Source organism: Ruditapes philippinarum, unplaced genomic scaffold (assembly GCF_026571515.1).
Source record: "Ruditapes philippinarum isolate M1 unplaced genomic scaffold, ASM2657151v2 ctg785_1_1_1_1, whole genome shotgun sequence".
NCBI classification, from domain to species: Eukaryota; Metazoa; Mollusca; class Bivalvia; order Venerida; family Veneridae; genus Ruditapes; species Ruditapes philippinarum.
The window spans coordinates 146,390-163,939 of record NW_026861718.1 but is presented as its reverse complement, the minus strand read 5'-3'; the positions used below and the strand labels follow the sequence as shown (position 1 = coordinate 163,939).

The 17,550-nt window shown below is 33.7% G+C and overlaps 1 protein-coding gene across 5 annotated transcripts in view; it reads left to right on the top strand.

Moving 5' to 3' along the window:
- LOC132716591 (neuron navigator 3-like) overlaps positions 1-17,550 on the top strand; it is a 157,161-nt gene that overhangs the window by 20,154 nt on the left and 119,457 nt on the right. For all 5 annotated transcript variants that reach the window (XM_060699900.1, XM_060699899.1, XM_060699897.1 and 2 more), the window contains exon 3: positions 17,154-17,226. In XM_060699900.1, the coding sequence (XP_060555883.1) occupies positions 17,154-17,226 (73 nt within the window). The remainder of the gene's footprint in view (positions 1-17,153; positions 17,227-17,550) is intronic.

Below are 17,550 nucleotides of genomic sequence, written 5' to 3'. Positions count from 1 at the left end.
AGGGTGTGATTTAATAAGAAGCCAGAGACTTGTCCATTATTCATTGATCTGAGAGGCGTTCAACTATTGGCTCAGGATGTTGTGTTTTTACTGCATTCTCTTGTTTACTTTCCATGAATTTATAATGAACAATTTAAAACCAAAGTGTTGTATGAACATAATTAAATCTGATCTATTGCTCATTTATTCTGAAATGGAGACTGTAATATCACAATGAAAAATGAAACCTCCCCCTGTCTCGGAACAATAATGGACTGTTCCTCCAAGTTTGTAAACAGAGTCTGACTCTCCAAGAAGCTTTATTTACATGTAAACCAAGCTGCTCTGTGAGATGGAGTAAATTTTCTTCATAATTGACATGAGAGTGGGGAATTAAAAGGCAGATGATTTTAATTTAGAATTTTGACAGCCTGAGCATATATTAGTTAGCACTCATTAAAAGCTATCAAAGCTGGAAAGAGCATATTTTTATGAGAGTTTATCAGTGTTACATCTTTATAACTCTTACATACACTGCATGATACGGGCATACAGTATGTGAAGCTCTTGAAAAAATCAGTTATTGCCACTTCAGATATTTTCTTGAAATTAATTATTTTGAAATTGAGAGGACTTTGTGATACAGCAGGATTCGTGAATTTTTTTGTTATAATATCAAAGGAAAACAGTTTATTCTATTTTCTTTTATGGAAAGTATTTTAATATTTTATTTTACTTTGGCAGTTGGACATTATAAGCATAAAGGTAGTATATATTTTCTATTTTGTTTTAGCGATTTGCAAAAATATAAGTATGCATATAAAATATTCAAAGTAGCTTCTGAATTATCCTTTGTTTATCATAATAGTAATCTGGAATATTTAATTAAAGGGGAAAGCTTGGGCTGTCTCTTGATTTCTGTAAACAATACTGCAACTTATAATTCTGTGTGGACTTTTTTCTTGACTTAAGTCTTATTTGCAGTTTTAGTATACCCAGTATGTTTTATATAAGGAGATCAAAGAGTGTATGAATGTCACATGTACATTGTTACGTTGAAAATTGCATTGTTCACCACAACTGAAAAAATGTCTAGAAGTTGTCATTTCTAACGGAGGTCATTTGATAAAGACAAGAAGTTGTCATTTCTTGTGTGATGTAAGGGTTATCGATTAAGGGAAGAAGTTGTCATTTCTTGTGGAGGCCATTTGATAAAAGGAAGAAGTTGTCATTTCTTGTGGAGGCCATTTGATAAAAGGGAGAAGTTGTCATTTCTTGTGGAGGCCATTTGATAAAAGGAAGTTGTCATTTCTTGTGGAGGCCATTTGATAAAAGGGAGAAGTTGTCATTTCTTGTGGAGGCCATTTGATAAAAGGAAGAAGTTGTCATTTCTTGTGGAGGCCATTTGATAAAAGGAAGAAGTTGTCATTTCTTGTGGAGGCCATTTGATAAAAGGGAGAAGTTGTCATTTCTTGTGGAGGCCATTTAATAAAAGGGAGAAGTTACATTTCTTGTGGATTTCATTTGATTGAAGGGAGAAAATGTTATTTCTTGTAGTCACAGAGGCCATTTGATGGAAGGGAGAAGTTGTCATTTCTTGTGGAGGCCATTTGATGAAAGGGAGAAGTTGTTTGTTTTCTAAGAGATCAATGGATTAGTGGGATCAAGATGTAATCTTCAGGCCCTTTCAGAAATTTACATTCAGAATTGACTATTCTCCATTAAGATAAATGCAGTAGACTGACATGCTGAAGCTCTGCTATTAAGAGGTTAATACACGGCAGGAGAGGGCCGGAAGGTGATAATCGGCCCGCAAAATGAATAATGGACCCGAGGGCTTTAGCCCGAGGGCCATTATTCATTCAGGGCCGATTATCACCTTCCGGCCCTACTCTGACGTGTATTAATGTCTTTAATACACTTGGTAGATCAAATAGTAGCATTAAAAAAAAAAACAACAACAACAACAAATACTTTGAAGTTCTTTCGTTGAAATTCTTGTCTACTCTTCTACTGTTCTGTACAGAGATGTTTACTGTTTGTGTGTTCAAAGCAGTAGAATCTAGAAGCAAATTTTATTTTCATTTTTTTCGGAATGAATTTGTCGTATTATTTCTTCAAATTTCAATAGTAACAAAAATGCGTTTGTACTAAATACGCTTAAGCTCTCATAATAAAAATAAAGCAATTCGTGCTGACAACCTACTTTCACTTTTACAGTTAACTGTTTGATGACGTAAAATAAAACGTCATTGTTTCAGTTTGTGCACGTGCACATGTTCTGCGGGCTGATAACTAGTTCTCGGCCCCGGGCCGCAAACTCATAATAGGTCACGTGACACTCATAATCAGTTGAAATCATAGGCAATATTGTTACTATATATAGTAACAAGTGTATTAAATTTATTTATTTTCTATGATTAATTTTAATATATACATGTACATTGTATTTTACATCACTTATGTTAGTTTTAATTGACTACTTTTGTCATTTAAAACTTTCTCCCCTTTTTCCTGTCTTTGTACTGATATCCCAAACAGTTGGCTTTGTTTGCACTTTAATCAAAGTCACACAAAGACTGTTAAAGTGTAATTTACAAAGACATGTCTGGAATTTCAACAGACAGTTTGGAATTTCAATTTGGTCTTTTTTATTTGGTTTCCAGATGGGTTTAATTACATTTAGGAACAAAAGTTAGGGACTGTGAAATGCCTTTCAAATGCCTTCAAGTCACTTCAAGTCATTTAGCTGTATCAGAAACAAAATCTGACATTCTATAAACCTTTCCTTTTCATATGAAAACTGGTTTGTGTATTTTTGTTACCACAGGGTGCTGTTTGTACCATTATTTATGACCAGATGTTGTATTTTATCTAAATTAGATATTGATTTAGCCAGATTTTCGATAATCAAATTATATTATTTTGAAGGCAGGCAATCAGTGGCACAGTATTTTAATTGTTTAATTGGTGCCATCAGTATCATTGAGATGAGTGTTGTGTCTCTGATAGTCATCTGTAACCTGATCATCACCTCTATCTTCATCTGCAGCAGTTACCCTTAGGTTATCATCACTTATATCAATAATGGTCTTCATTATACCCAGCTATTCAAGTTTGTCATTTTATTACCATGCAGGTCATTATTACCTTTTATTAGTATCATCATCATCATTATCATCATCAACATTATCACTATCATTGCCATTTATATTTCAATTATATCATCATCTGTATTTTTATCTGATTGTGCATTTGTAAGACAAGAAATAGAAATAATGCATTAATCTTCATGTTCTTTTTTATTGTCACCATTATTATATTTTCTTGCTGCTGCATCATCATCGTCATCATCATCATCTTTACTTTTTATGCTCATGTATATCATCATCAGTTCAATAAAATAACAATCAAAAGACTATGAAAAGAAATAATGCATCATCAGCATCATCATAATCATCATTAACTTCATCATCATCATCATTGCCATTTACCTGACATTCCCATCTTTAGTATCATCATCATCATTATCATCATAATTATACTTCATCATTATCATCATCATCATTAACATTGCCATCTTCCTCATTATCATCACCATTATCATTTCCATCATCATCATCATCATCACCACTACCATCTTCATCATCACCACTGCCATCTTCATCTTCATCATCATCATTATTTCCATATAGGTTAATGTGTTCATGACCCCATTTTTACTTAGAACAAGTTATATATTGTCTGGGTTTTTTTTCATCAGCACAGGAACTCTTCCAGTATGACAATGAGCATTGTCCAAATATTTTGTGTCCTACAGCATCATTAATTTAACTTGTATATATGGATGCTACCAGAAGAGGTCCTTTGTTACCAGGTTATCATACTTTAAATAATCAATAACAGCTTTCAGCTTGATTGGCTGGCTCATTTTTTTCTGCCCTATCAATATGCCATTCATCTTTTTTTTCTTTTTGTTCCATTTTTAGGATGTTGAACAAAGCGTCCTTTGTTGTTTGGGGGAAGAAACAGTAACTATTATTCAGATTAATTTGTAACTAAACACTAGAATCTGCATTATTTTCTGACTTTAACATCATTTATATAAAACAGGAGAATTTAAAGAGGTACTTATACAGTAAATGATATATTAATGTTTAAACACCAGGTTAATACAAACTTGACATCTTAATAAATGGTTTAGATAGAAAATTGGTTTTAAGAAAATGAGGTCAGAAGGACAGCCTCTGAGTTCTGGTATTTGATTAAATAAAGTTTTAATCTAAGCCTACTGGTGACCACTGAAACTATCAGAAAATATTATCTTTTGCTTCATTTAATATTTCATACAAATTTTACATAAAAGATTTAAGACTTGTTTTACAAGATGTTGCACACAGCTGTTCTATGTTCGACTGTGATTTATGTAGAAATAATTATGTTTTCTTTATGTCATTAACATTATATTATGTTATGATTAAATCCTACCAGTTTTACATCATTCACACCCATGGGAAGAATGTAAATTACGTTGGTACTATATTATACTACATAATGTGTTTTCCTTTACTATGCTAAATATATGAATTGGACTTGTTAGTCTTTCACTATGGACTTAACCATTTATTACTTTCAGAAAAAAATATCAATATTATATATAGTAACTGAATAAGGAACAGTGCAGACCATTATCAGATGGTACAGATGTGCCAGTTGATCTTCAGTCCGCACTGGTCTGTCATACGGTAGATGAAATATAGTATTGCCAGCAGACTAAACAGTTAATAAGACAATTCAAATAGAGTATAATTATGTAACATTTTCTGTTAAAAGAATGCAGGTAGATCTTAGCAGAGATTCAGAAACTAATATGATAATTTCTTTGTGTGTATAATATTCCACTGAATGATAATGTCATGCTGTGCCAGTAAAAGAACAAAGAAATTGTCAATTGTGGTTTAATTAAAGGTAATATTGTCCGTAATATAAGATAATTATTGTATCAGTTGAAAAGTTACATGATGTCAGGAATCGGGAGATGTATGAACACGGAGAATTTAAAATATGTTCTCGGTCTTCTTTACAAGAAGTGTTTTATAATCTTGGCACTTCCTTGTCTCAGATAAATTCTGAAATAATTGAAAGTTTGAAGAAACGCCTACGAAATAAACAAAAATAGCATGGAAAACTGAAATAAAGAAGTTTCTCCTTTAGTTCTAACCAAAAATTTGTCTTCAGATAACCTGGTGTAAATACCATTAATTCAATAAAAGGTATATATTGAGCATGTTTGAGTGTTACGTTCTTGATCTTCTTTTACATCATGTTCATCATTATCATCGTCATCATTGTCATCACCATGTCTATCATCATCATCATCATCATTATCAATGTCATCACCATGTCTATCATCATCATCATCATCATCATCATCATCATGGTCTTCCATCACTTTGTCAGTTTGATTCTTTGATATTAAAAAAAGATTCTATTTCACTCCATTTCTATAATTAATAATTGCTAAAGTTATTTACATTTTCCCTTCTTTGTCTGTCATCACAACCTTGACAGGAAAATAATACATGAAACTCTTTTCATATTCATTGATTTAAGCACAGGTATCAAGTTATTGAATGTTTATAGACTGGTGTCAGACTGGTGTTTTATTCTGACATTAGGAGGATTACTCCGACATGGAAGATGCTTGATTGTTGAGTGGTCTTAATCTTCTATAATATCAATATTTATACAGCTCAGGTGATAACATGCAATGTCAGGGGAGGTCACTATGACACTCTGTTAGCAGCAGACAGTTTCAAACAGGTTGTATAGCACTAAATGTTTTTCTCTGTTGCTGCCGTCTGCTGCCTTTGTCTTCTGCATCAGGAGGGAAAAGTTTAAACTGAGACTCTGTCGAAGGGTTTTTGAAAATTATCTTTTTGAAGTTTAAAATTAATTCTGATATGGATTGTCAGTTATGCTTTCAAACTTTATATTCTTTGAAAGCTTTAGTTAGATATACCCAATTTGTGTACCATAGAGATAGAGTAATCTTCAAATTTGTTTAAATAAATGAAAGCTTTTTCGATTAGAATTGTTGTTTGACCTCACTATATGACGAATTTTGAATATTAGTTTGAAATTATGTTTTAATCAAGGAAAATGCTCGCATGAGAAGCTAATTTTGACTAGATTTATACTTGAAAGTTTACTTCTGAAAATTATGATTATTAGGTGGTACAAATAAAGATTGCTATTAAGAAATTTTTTGTTAGGCACGATCAATTCTTTACTAAATATAGATGTAATTGCATATCTTCTTCCGGTACTGATGAATCAATTCTTTCCCTCTTGAAGATGTAATATGAAACTGGGAGCATGTAATCTTCTTTTCATGTTGTTTTTATGATGTGATCATTATCTGTGATTGATTACAGAATTGTCTGTTATGATATGTCATTATGATATGTCATTATCAATGGTGAAAAATGTTGTGTTTTATGATAGTTTGCTATTTTTGTTTCCGTGCCTTTTACACATAGCGTAGTGTAGCATTTAACAGGCGTAATGAATCTCAATGGAAAAAATATGTAATTTTGAGTATCATAAGATGAATGTTCTTCTTTGTCAGTCATTGTCATGGGCATTGCATATACATGTATTATGTCTTTCTAGTATTTCTTAATTGGCAATTATGATCTTTATTGTTCTCCTCTGAATGTGGAGAAGTTTCTAATTAGTTGTGGAGAAACAGATAAACTTGTATTAGTACAGTTCCAAGGGGCACATGATAACATGATAGGCTACCACTGCATTATGACTGATGACACCCCAAAAAAGGTGCTCATTTTTATCTTGGTTGCGTGTGTCATCATTAAGAGGATTTAACTATTAATAATAATTATTTGTATTGGTCTCTTCTGTTGCCTATATGTAGCCTTTGGTAATATTAAAGGCCCGTTTTGTGTCAGAATTGTATTTTTATTTCTCAAAACCTTTATATTATTTTTGGTGTACTTTTACCATTTCCAAAAAGTTACTCATTGGAACTTCACAGTGTTGTTTGACAGTAAAGTAAAAAAAAGAAGGCAAAAAATGCGAATTATTTTGGGTTAAGTGTGACTTTTTCAGAGGATGGGTGGAGTGTGTGAGGGGGGGAGAAAGTTGGGAGAATAATTTAACTTTTTCGATGACATCAAGATGCAGGTAAATTTCCCTGTGTTTCAAAGAACCTGATCCTTCAAGGGATGAGATGATTGTCGGGGATTAGAAATACAACACTATAAGTGCTAACAGTCATAGAGAAAATGAATTTCTAACATTTTTACTTCAGCAGAAAAACATGGTTAATGCACAAAATTATACCTTCAACATTGCTTGAATATTAGTTAAAACATCAGATGCTGTACGTGCTCTTTGGGAAAAACACATGGGAAACATAATTATCCCCCCACACCCCAACTTACAATGATAGAAGACAAAAACAATGATATTCAATTAAATAAATGCTGAAATGCATGAAACAAAACAATAAAATCCCCCATGTTGCATTTAACAATATCAGAAGACAAAAAAAATCTGGGAGAAATTGTTATGAACTTTGTGTGGTGTGCTATGTGAAGTTTATGTGGCCGTTTTTATTGGCTGTTTTATGGGGTGAAATATTTTCTGGTTGCCATCTGTTTGTGTATTGAAGCAGAGCATCATGGGACCCTAGGGGTCTTCATATTCACATACAACAGAAACTCTGTTGGCAGACAGTTGCCATAGTTAATGTCTAATTTTCTTCACTCTTTCTCTACTATATTGCTGGTACCCATTGTTACAATAAGAGTGCAATGTATGAAAAGCTGGTTCCTGTTATTATGATAGAGACAACTAGTAATTATTATGAAATGTGTTCCAGTTTTAACCTATTTTACAGGTAGGCTAATTTGATAAAATCATATAATATACTCAACGACCATGCCTGACTTGCTAATCCAGTGATCATGCCATTAAAACCTACTAATCCAGTGATCATGCCAGCCCTTCTAATCCAGTGATCTTGCCTGACCTACAATTCCAGTGATCATGTCTGGCCATCTAATCAAGTGATCATGCCTGACCTAATCCAGTGATCATGCTGACCTTCATATCCAGTGATCACGTTTGACCATCTAATCCAGTTATCATGCCTGACCTAATCCAGTGATCATGCTGATCATCTAATACAGTGATCATGCCTGACCATCTCCAGTGATCATGCTGACCTTCTTATCCAGTGATCATGTTTGACCATACAATCCAGTTATCATGCCTGACCTAATCCAGTGATCATGCCTGACCTTATCCAGTGATCATGCCTGACCACCTAATCTAGTGATCATACTGACCCCCTAATCCAGTGATCATACCTGACCTTCTAATCCAGTGATCATACCTAACCACTTAATCTACTGATCATACCTGACCTTCTAATCCAGTGATCATGCCTGACCTTCTAATCTAGTGATCATGCCTGACCTTCTTATCCAGTGATCATACCTGACCTAATCAAGTGATCATATCTGACCACCTAATCCAGTGATCATATCTGACCTTCTAATCCAGTGATCATGCCTGACTTTCCAATCCAGTGATCATGTCAGACCCTCTAATCTAGTTATCATGCCTGACCTTCTAATCTAGTGATCATGCCTGACCTTCTAATCTAGTGATCATGCCTGACCTTCTAATCCAGTGATCATGCCTGACCTTCTAATCTAGTGATAATGCCTGACCTTTTCATCCAGTGATCATACCTGACCTAATCCAGTGATCATATCTGACCACCTAATCCAGTGATCATACCTGACCTTATCCAGTGATCATACTTGACCTTATCCAGTGATCATACCTGACCTTCTAATCCAGTGATCATGCCTGACCTTATCCAGTGATCATACCTGACCTTCTAATCCAGTGATCATACCTGACCTTCTAATCCAGTGATCATACCTGACCTTCTTATCCAGTGATCATACCTGACCAAATCCAGTGATCATACTTGACCTTCTAATCCAGTGATCATACCTGACCTAAACCAGTGATCATACCTGACCTTCTAAACCAGTGATCATACCTGACCTTCTAATCCAGTGATCATGCCTGACCTTCTTATCCAGTGATCATACCTGACCTAATCAAGTGATCATATCTGACCACCTAATCCAGTGATCATATCTGACCTTCTAATCCAGTGATCATGCCTGACTTTCCAATCCAGTGATCATGTCAGACCCTCTAATCTAGTTATCATGCCTGACCTTCTAATCTAGTGATCATGCCTGACCTTCTAATCTAGTGATCATGCCTGACCTTCTAATCCAGTGATCATGCCTGACCTTCTAATCTAGTGATATTGCCGGACCTTTTCATCCAGTGATCATACCTGACATAATCCAGTGATCATATCTGACCACCTAATCCAGTGATCATACCTGACCTTATCCAGTGATCATACTTGACCTTATCCAGTGATCATGCCTGACCTTATCCAGTAATCATGCCTGACCTTTTTATCCAGTGATTATACCTGACCTTATCCAGTGATCATACCTAACCACCTAATCCAGTAATCATTCCTGACCTTCTAATCCAGTGATCATACCTGACCTAATCCAGTGATCATGCCTGACCTTCTAATCCAGTGATCATACCTGACCTAATCCAGTGATCATATCTGACCACCTAATCCAGTGATCATATCTGACCTTCTAATCCAGTGATCATGCCTGACTTTCCAATCCAGTGATCATGTCAGACCCTCTAATCTAGTTATCATGCCTGACCTTCTAAATCTAGTGATCATGCCTGACCTTCTAATCTAGTGATCATGCCTGACCTTCTAATCTAGTGATCATGCCTGACCTTCTAATCTAGTGATCATACCTGACCTTCTAATCCAGTGATCATGCCTGACCTTCTAATCTAGTGATCATGCCTGACCTTTTCATCCAGTGATCATACCTGACCTAATCCAGTGATCATACCTGACCATCTAATCCAGTGATCATATCTGATCTTCTAATCCAGTGATCATGCCTGACTTTCCAATCCAGTAATCATGTCAGACCCTCTAATCTAGTGATCATATCAGACCTTGTAACCCATTGTCAATGTCTGACTGCTGGGAGTCTTGAAATCAAAACTAAATTCTGATCAGTTTGCAACTAATTGCAAACTCTTAGTTTTGTTAAAATAATTTACTGTTTCACTATTAAAGAAGATGAATGTGTTAATATTTATATAATATGGAAACTTTCCTGGTATAAAGTGCTGTATCACTTTGATAGGCCTGCAGGTATAATAAAGCATCATGTACAGCTTTATCCATTGATCTTAACACTTCTATTACTGGATGATTATACTTGTCAAAGAGACAAATTAAAAGCGCTATTACATCCAATCTTAGGTGCTTAATTGGAATCTGCTGATATGGTTTTTTTCCTCTTGAATAAGCAATTTCATCATTAATCCAAGGTTATCATAGCTTCTGGAAGTCAAGTGGCAAAAATGTTGATAAGTGATTAGATACCACCTTATACATCTTGAGGTTTTCTTTCTCTCTTGTGATTGGCATGAACTTTGGCCTGAGCTTATATATTGAGCTGCTGCTTTGGGTCACAGACTATGAATAAGTTCCCACTTAAATTCAGGCTGGATTGGTCCTGAAATAATTCACAGACAGGAACACAGTGTCCGTTCTTCTGTCAGTAAAGCTGGAAAATCTCCATTTGACCTAAACTACAGTATGGATAGTATGGATCCCTACAAAACACAACAAAAAACAAGACTGGTCTTGAACCTTATAATTTTATAGTGTTCAGGTGTGGACAATCATTTGATCACTCAGTCCTCATCCCTTAGGGGTCAGATAGAATACAGTAAAACAATAGCAGCATCATTTTAGTAAAAACATGTCTTGATCTTCTAAAAAAATAGGAGCATTATAAAAAAAATCATGATCTGGAAAGAGTGTCATATTGTTGTCATATATTTTTATGGGAAATCGAAAGACAAAAAGTGGTCTATCACAGATTAAATTAGCCTTAAACGAATGTTGTCATCGATTTTCCCCTATCGTATAATATTCACATTGGCAAGTGTGTTATAAATCAGTCCCCTCCAGTTTATGCCAATAAGCAATCATAATGATACTCTGATATTATATGAACTGGCATTTTGCGACTGCCCTCTCTGTGCCCTGGAGTTAAAAGTTATGGAAATGTGTTAAAGCTGGCAATTAGTTCAATTGACGCGGAGGGAACATTTACAGCACTTATTTGGTTATAGTAATGGTAGGGCCGTAGTGCTTTAGTAAATCATACAGATGGTCAGAAAATAGATACATTCCCTCATGTCAGAGTTTCCGCATTGGAAAAATTGGGAATCATGTTAGGCGCTGATATCTATACTAAGTCCATTAGATGATACATTTAAGAAGACTTCATGAATTCATGTGTATTGTCATGATTTGAGCTGTGTCATGACAAAACCAACATAGTGCGTTTGCGACCAGCATGGATCCAGACCAGCCTGGGCATCCGCGCAGTCTGATCAGGATCCATGCTGTTCGCTATCAGTTTCTCTACTTGTAACAGGGTTAGTAAGCGAACAGCATGGATCCTGATCAGACTGCGCAGATGCGCAGGCTGGTCTTGATCCATGCTGGTCGCAAACCCATTATGTTGGTTTTGTCATGGCACAGCTCCTTTGTCATGATACTGGCTGCCGCTGTTGTTTAATAATATTGTCAGACAATATAAAAACTTCCCTGCATGAAATGTTTTCATTTGTCATGTTGCCGCTGGTAATATTTATATATCAGACAAATTGTCATAGAAGCATGATATTCTTGTAATGTCTTACTTGGAAATACTTATTGACTCATGTTATACGTCTTCTGCTTCTTCATTGTTCATGAATTTATAGAAAAAAAAATCTTCAGGGATGCAAATAATGTTTGGTTTCATCGTTGTCAAGTATGGTCAACAAAGATCATTTGTTGAATGTTTTGACAGAAGTAGTATCCTGAAACTGTTGCTTCTTATCACTTTGAATAAATACAAAAGCCCTCTCAGACAAAGCCTTTATTTAAAGTGTCATACAATGATTCTTGCTTTGTTGTGTAGTCTGGTTGCATAAGTAGATAGGAGTTTTACATTGTTCAAGTTTTGAGTGTTTCCTTGAGTGTTTCACCAATACTGTACAAGAATAGATCTTCTATATCAAGGCTTAATGCAAGATAAATAATGGAGTAAAAAAACACTAGCATGTAATGAAATAGATAGCTGATGGGATTGAATCAGGATTGGAAATCAATGTACTAATGTGAACAGGTTTGAGGAGTTTACATCCTTAAGATTTGTGGCTTATAAAAATTTGATTTACGTCTCTATGTTGCTAGTAGCAACTGAATCTACCCGCGCAACCAGTGCAGACCAAAATCAGCCGGTACATACATACATACATGATCATGGTCTATATTGTTTGCTAATTTAAGGCATTATTTTGAAATTTTCCTTAATATAAATTATGATTGATTTTGTTCAAATTTAAAGATGAAAGGGTCCTTTTAAGATACGTAGTGTGGTTAAACTGTGTACGGGTTAAGATTTGTTTATTAAAACTGAATTTGATAAACTTTCTGTTAATATTAGACTGGAATTTAATTCGGAAGGAATATTTTAATAATCACTATAGTTTTATTCATGCCTTAGCATAATTCTATATTCTGGATCTTTTAAGGAAAAAAGGGGACATAATTATTTCAATTTTAGAGTAATTATACTGAGTAAGCTCCTTTCATTGAAGTTTGGTTGGTGAGTTTGATCAGACAAATGTCTCTACGTTCAGTTTTTTAAGGCTTCTAGACTGTGTCAGAGGATATTTGACAGGAAATTATCTATCTATGTAACTAGTGAAACCTTTTATAACAAGATTGGGGACAGATGTCGCATTAAGACGATTTGAAAAATTGCTTTACCAGTATATTTGCCCTAGATTGTGGTCTGAAACTGAAAGTCTGTAACTGCTATTATATACAGTTGACTCTCGGTAACTCGAAATCCAAGGGACTGGGCATTTTACTTCGAGAGAAACGGAATTCGAGTAATGGAAACTGCCGCCATTACGTTGACATTCGTATATATACATGTGTCTGATTGAATGTACAAAGAAGACAGTTTGTTATTGTTGTTAGCGGCAATGCTGCAATATTTAACCGTTGAAATGACGGTAAATCACTAAAATCTAACTGTTAAAACCAATTAAGTCCTGAAACCGATTAAAGCCAGTTTTACGACGTGTTAATAATGCATGATGACTGGCAATTAAAATTACTATGAAACGTGTAAATCACGAGTCACAACATCTCAACGTTGATGTCGCCGACCTTTGACCAGTCGGCTGTTTTCACATTTCGACTAATTGAGACGAAAATATGTTGGACTTTAATTGACGGGACCAAATTTTCTTTTCAACTAAACAGGAGTCTTGGTAAGTCAAAATTTGACCTAAGCGGAGTTAAAATACAAAGATAAAGAAGGACATTTGACGGGACTTTAGAAATTCTTCGACTTACGCGGAATTTTGAGTAAAGCGATTTCGACTTATTGAGAGTCAACTGTAGTTATATTTTATACTGATATTTGTATATAAAACTGTTAAGTAAATGTTCATGTTTTTATTCAGAATCTGATATTTTTATGTTGCTATAGGAATCATTTGTAAGGAAATAGGTTACAGAATCCAAAATTATTATTAAGCTTAATGTCAGTACAGTACAGTGCAATCTCGGCAGAGGAGACAAATATTTTGGATGTTACTGATAAGTTTAGCTGGAAGAATATTGTAAAGAGGTTATTAAGATGGCTTCTCTGTAGAGGTTGTACTGAATGTTGAGGCTACAGATGCTAAGCACCAAGAAAGGAAACTGACTTAGATTTGCATTGTAGAAAGGGAAAGCGTACCGACTTTGATTTACATTGCAAAAGGTATTTAGATTCTGTTCTAATTTTTGTATTTTATGGCAAACAGGTGGGTAAAGTATTGAATCTAGTTTCCTAACAATTAATCTGATTTTCATACAGTTGCAACAAATTTATGCCTAAAACTGTCAAATTTTATCGAAAATCTGCAAATTTATGGATGAAAGTTAGCTGCTATAATGCATTTTGAGTGGAAATTTCTAATTAAAGATTGCTATCAAGTAGTATATAATTTTCTTTTAATATCTCCTTTGAAACTGATTTTGTTACAGTGGTGAATTTATCGATTATAAATGCTGATACACTGGAATAATTTGTATCTCTATTTTAGAAACTGCTGAAATTAAATTATCAACATTTACTGTTGTTTCATTTTACCCTATTTTAACACATTAAGTACCTTAAACAGTATAAAAAGGTTTTAATATACTTGATATTTGATATTGAATCTCATTCAGTTGATTGGTGATGCTTGCAGATTTTTTTCATAATATTTCAGTATTTTATTTCTTTCTCTTATATTTATATGTCCTTGAAATAGCCTTGAAATAATTATAAACCTTGAAATAACTGTCAAGGAAAACAGAAATGTATTTGAAATTAATTCTGGATTGTAAGCTTTTGGGACTGTTACCTTTTATGGGATAATTGCATTGGATCAGATTCTTAGGGATTCAAGCACCTGGATTTGATTTAAACACATTAAGGCATTCAAAGCCAAAACTTTTAACAGTGCAAACCTGAGATTCTGACACCTACAACAATTAACATGCAATATTCAGAGATAAAAACAGTTACTATCTCTTATGTGTGAACATTGACATGGGATTAGAAATAAAATCAAAGGAAATATGTTAAACTAAATTCATCATACACCTTATATTATAATAGTTGCAATGAATATTTCACATCATTCTGACACCATGTTTGATGTCACATAATGGCATTCCGGTAAATATGTTAATGTTTCTTTAATTTCAATTGTTTTATTGCATTGTAAAATTAATGCTGTTATGATAAACTAATATTTTGTTAAGCATACAAACCCATTTTTAAAACAATGTGAACAAAAATAGATTTTTTATTTTAACTCTTCTTGGAATTGTCATACACTTGTCAGCTGACAATTTTTGTCAAGCTTCATTCAGCATGGTATTTTTTTAAGTCATCAAGTTACATTATTTCAACCATTTGTTTCATTGCTTTTTATGATATCAGTCAAAAAACTAGGCACTTCAAATATTTTGTTTAATTATCTAAGAAACTTTTGGGAATTGAAATTTCACAAGTTCCTGACGTGTGGCAAAGTTGTTAGACTGTCTAATATGTTACCAGTGACCCTACTAACTCATTTAAGAAGAATGTCATTGTCAAATTTCAGAGCAAGATTGAGTTTTTCTGTCATTTTGGTATTATGTTTATTCTCTTATTACTAGAGAGCAAATGGCATAAGGGTCTGACTAAGTGTTTAAAAGAGTCTTCTTGTCATTTTAATGGCATTTACTCTGCATGAAAATAATCTTCATTTTATGCAAATGCCAAAACATTTCCCATCTTAATGGATAGATGGTAATATACTTTTCATCAGTTCAAATTCTTTTGCTTCCATAGAAATATATAATGGTAAACAAGTCTGATAGTCTTAAATTAAAGCATCTGATTGGTTGCCTAATGGTATTTGATTCAAATCCGACCAATGACATTGTTACATTTCTAACCCTGTGATTCATTTTAATTCAAGAAAGTTTTTTTAGCAAAGCTAAGTGTTAAAAAAGGTAATGGAATCCAAATTAATTAATTTATTATGCTTTCTTTGCCTGTAGAAAATTGTTACCAAGCTATTGTGGCAGTCATCATATGACCTCAAATGACCTTTTGTGACTCAAAATGTATTTATACTTTAAAAGATCTCCACTGAGGTCAAAGAGCCTAAAAAAATTTAAAAAAATTGAAATTCTAACAAGTGAAGCACTTACATGGAACAACATACAAAGTATATTAAAAAAAGAAAGAAAAAAAAGAAGAAAAAAACTCACAATTGAATTGAAAATCTATTTTTTGTGTGATTCTTACCCACATTTCAGTGAAAAACAACATTTTTCATTTTTGGGTCATTTTGCACAAATAATGGTTTTTTCTGGAAAAACAGAGTGGGGGAATGATCTGAAAATATACAGACAAGTTCTTGGTCCAAACATCAAATATTTCAAGTTTGTCAAAAAACCTCAGGCAAGAGTCCCTGTTATATGACAATGGCAAACTCTCCATCTCTCTCAGGACGATTAAAGGTTATTCAATTTTTATTACATTGAAATAATCAGAAAAAATATTGTTACTAAGGAACCAGAAGGTTATTTTAGCAGACTTTGCTCATTTTCGGCAGATTAATTTCACATGTTTCCGCAAGAAAACTGTGCTTATTTTGTAATTATAGTAGCAAGTTAACTTGATTATCACACACAGGCTGTTGCCTAAAGGTAAAATTCTTAATGACAATTTGTAGAAAGCGGAAAAAAAAACAGAATATTTTCTGTTTGTAAAGTTCATGAGATATTGAGCTGGGAATTTATATGAAGTATTTGTTTTGATGTAGTTAATTGGACTCTTTGTACATCCTTTTGTGTCTAATGGATGACATTTTCAATATTTTGTTTGTAATATTAAATAAAGACAAAAAATTATATCTAAATGCTACTGTTTGATATTGCATCATTTCTAGCGCACTATGATACATGATCATGAATTTATAATTAATTCATGTATGTATTGATAATTTTGTAGTTTAATATCTCGACATTTGTTTGTAGTATTACACTGTTCATGGCAATGTGAGGTCTTTAACATTTAACAGGAATAAGTTGGGTTTTTTTACAATTTCCTGGAAAAAAGTAGTACTCGAGACCTTGAAGAAAGTAAGGAGATGAGATCTCCAGTGTAAAAAAACACACTAACTTGATATGGTATTACTAGTTTATCCTAGGATTTGTTTCTCATAAGATATATTAATCCCAAGGAAAAGTTCATGGCCACTGGCCTCAACATCAGATGAGCAATATCGTCGACCCACTTGAGAACAAATGTAAGAAATCTGCTACAATAACTAGAAATACAATATTTTGTTTGAATGTTATGTTCAGTTTAGACTTGAATTTCTCATTTCAGGTTGAAAATATAAATACATGCCTGACGTTTCTGGTGAATTTGGGTGTCAACATTGATGGTATAACAGCCAAAGGTAAGACTTAATGTTTTTACTGTTCAGTTAAATAATATATCCCTTTATGACACAAAAAGGAAGCTGTATCTGAATGTATAGATTCTGTTTTAAAAGCCATAAGGTGAGTTTAGGTTACTGGTCATTGTCAAGTGTATTCACCACTTGTCCTGTGGGTCAGTCTGACATGAGGGGTACTATTTTAGATCTGTTTTGATTGTCATATGGAAATGTCATCGTCCTGTCATCACACAGCTATTAAAACAGTTAAAATCTTCTGTGAGTCTTTTACCTTGTTCACTTGTGAAAATTTACAGGTTTTACCACTTGTTTTTGTTTTTAGCT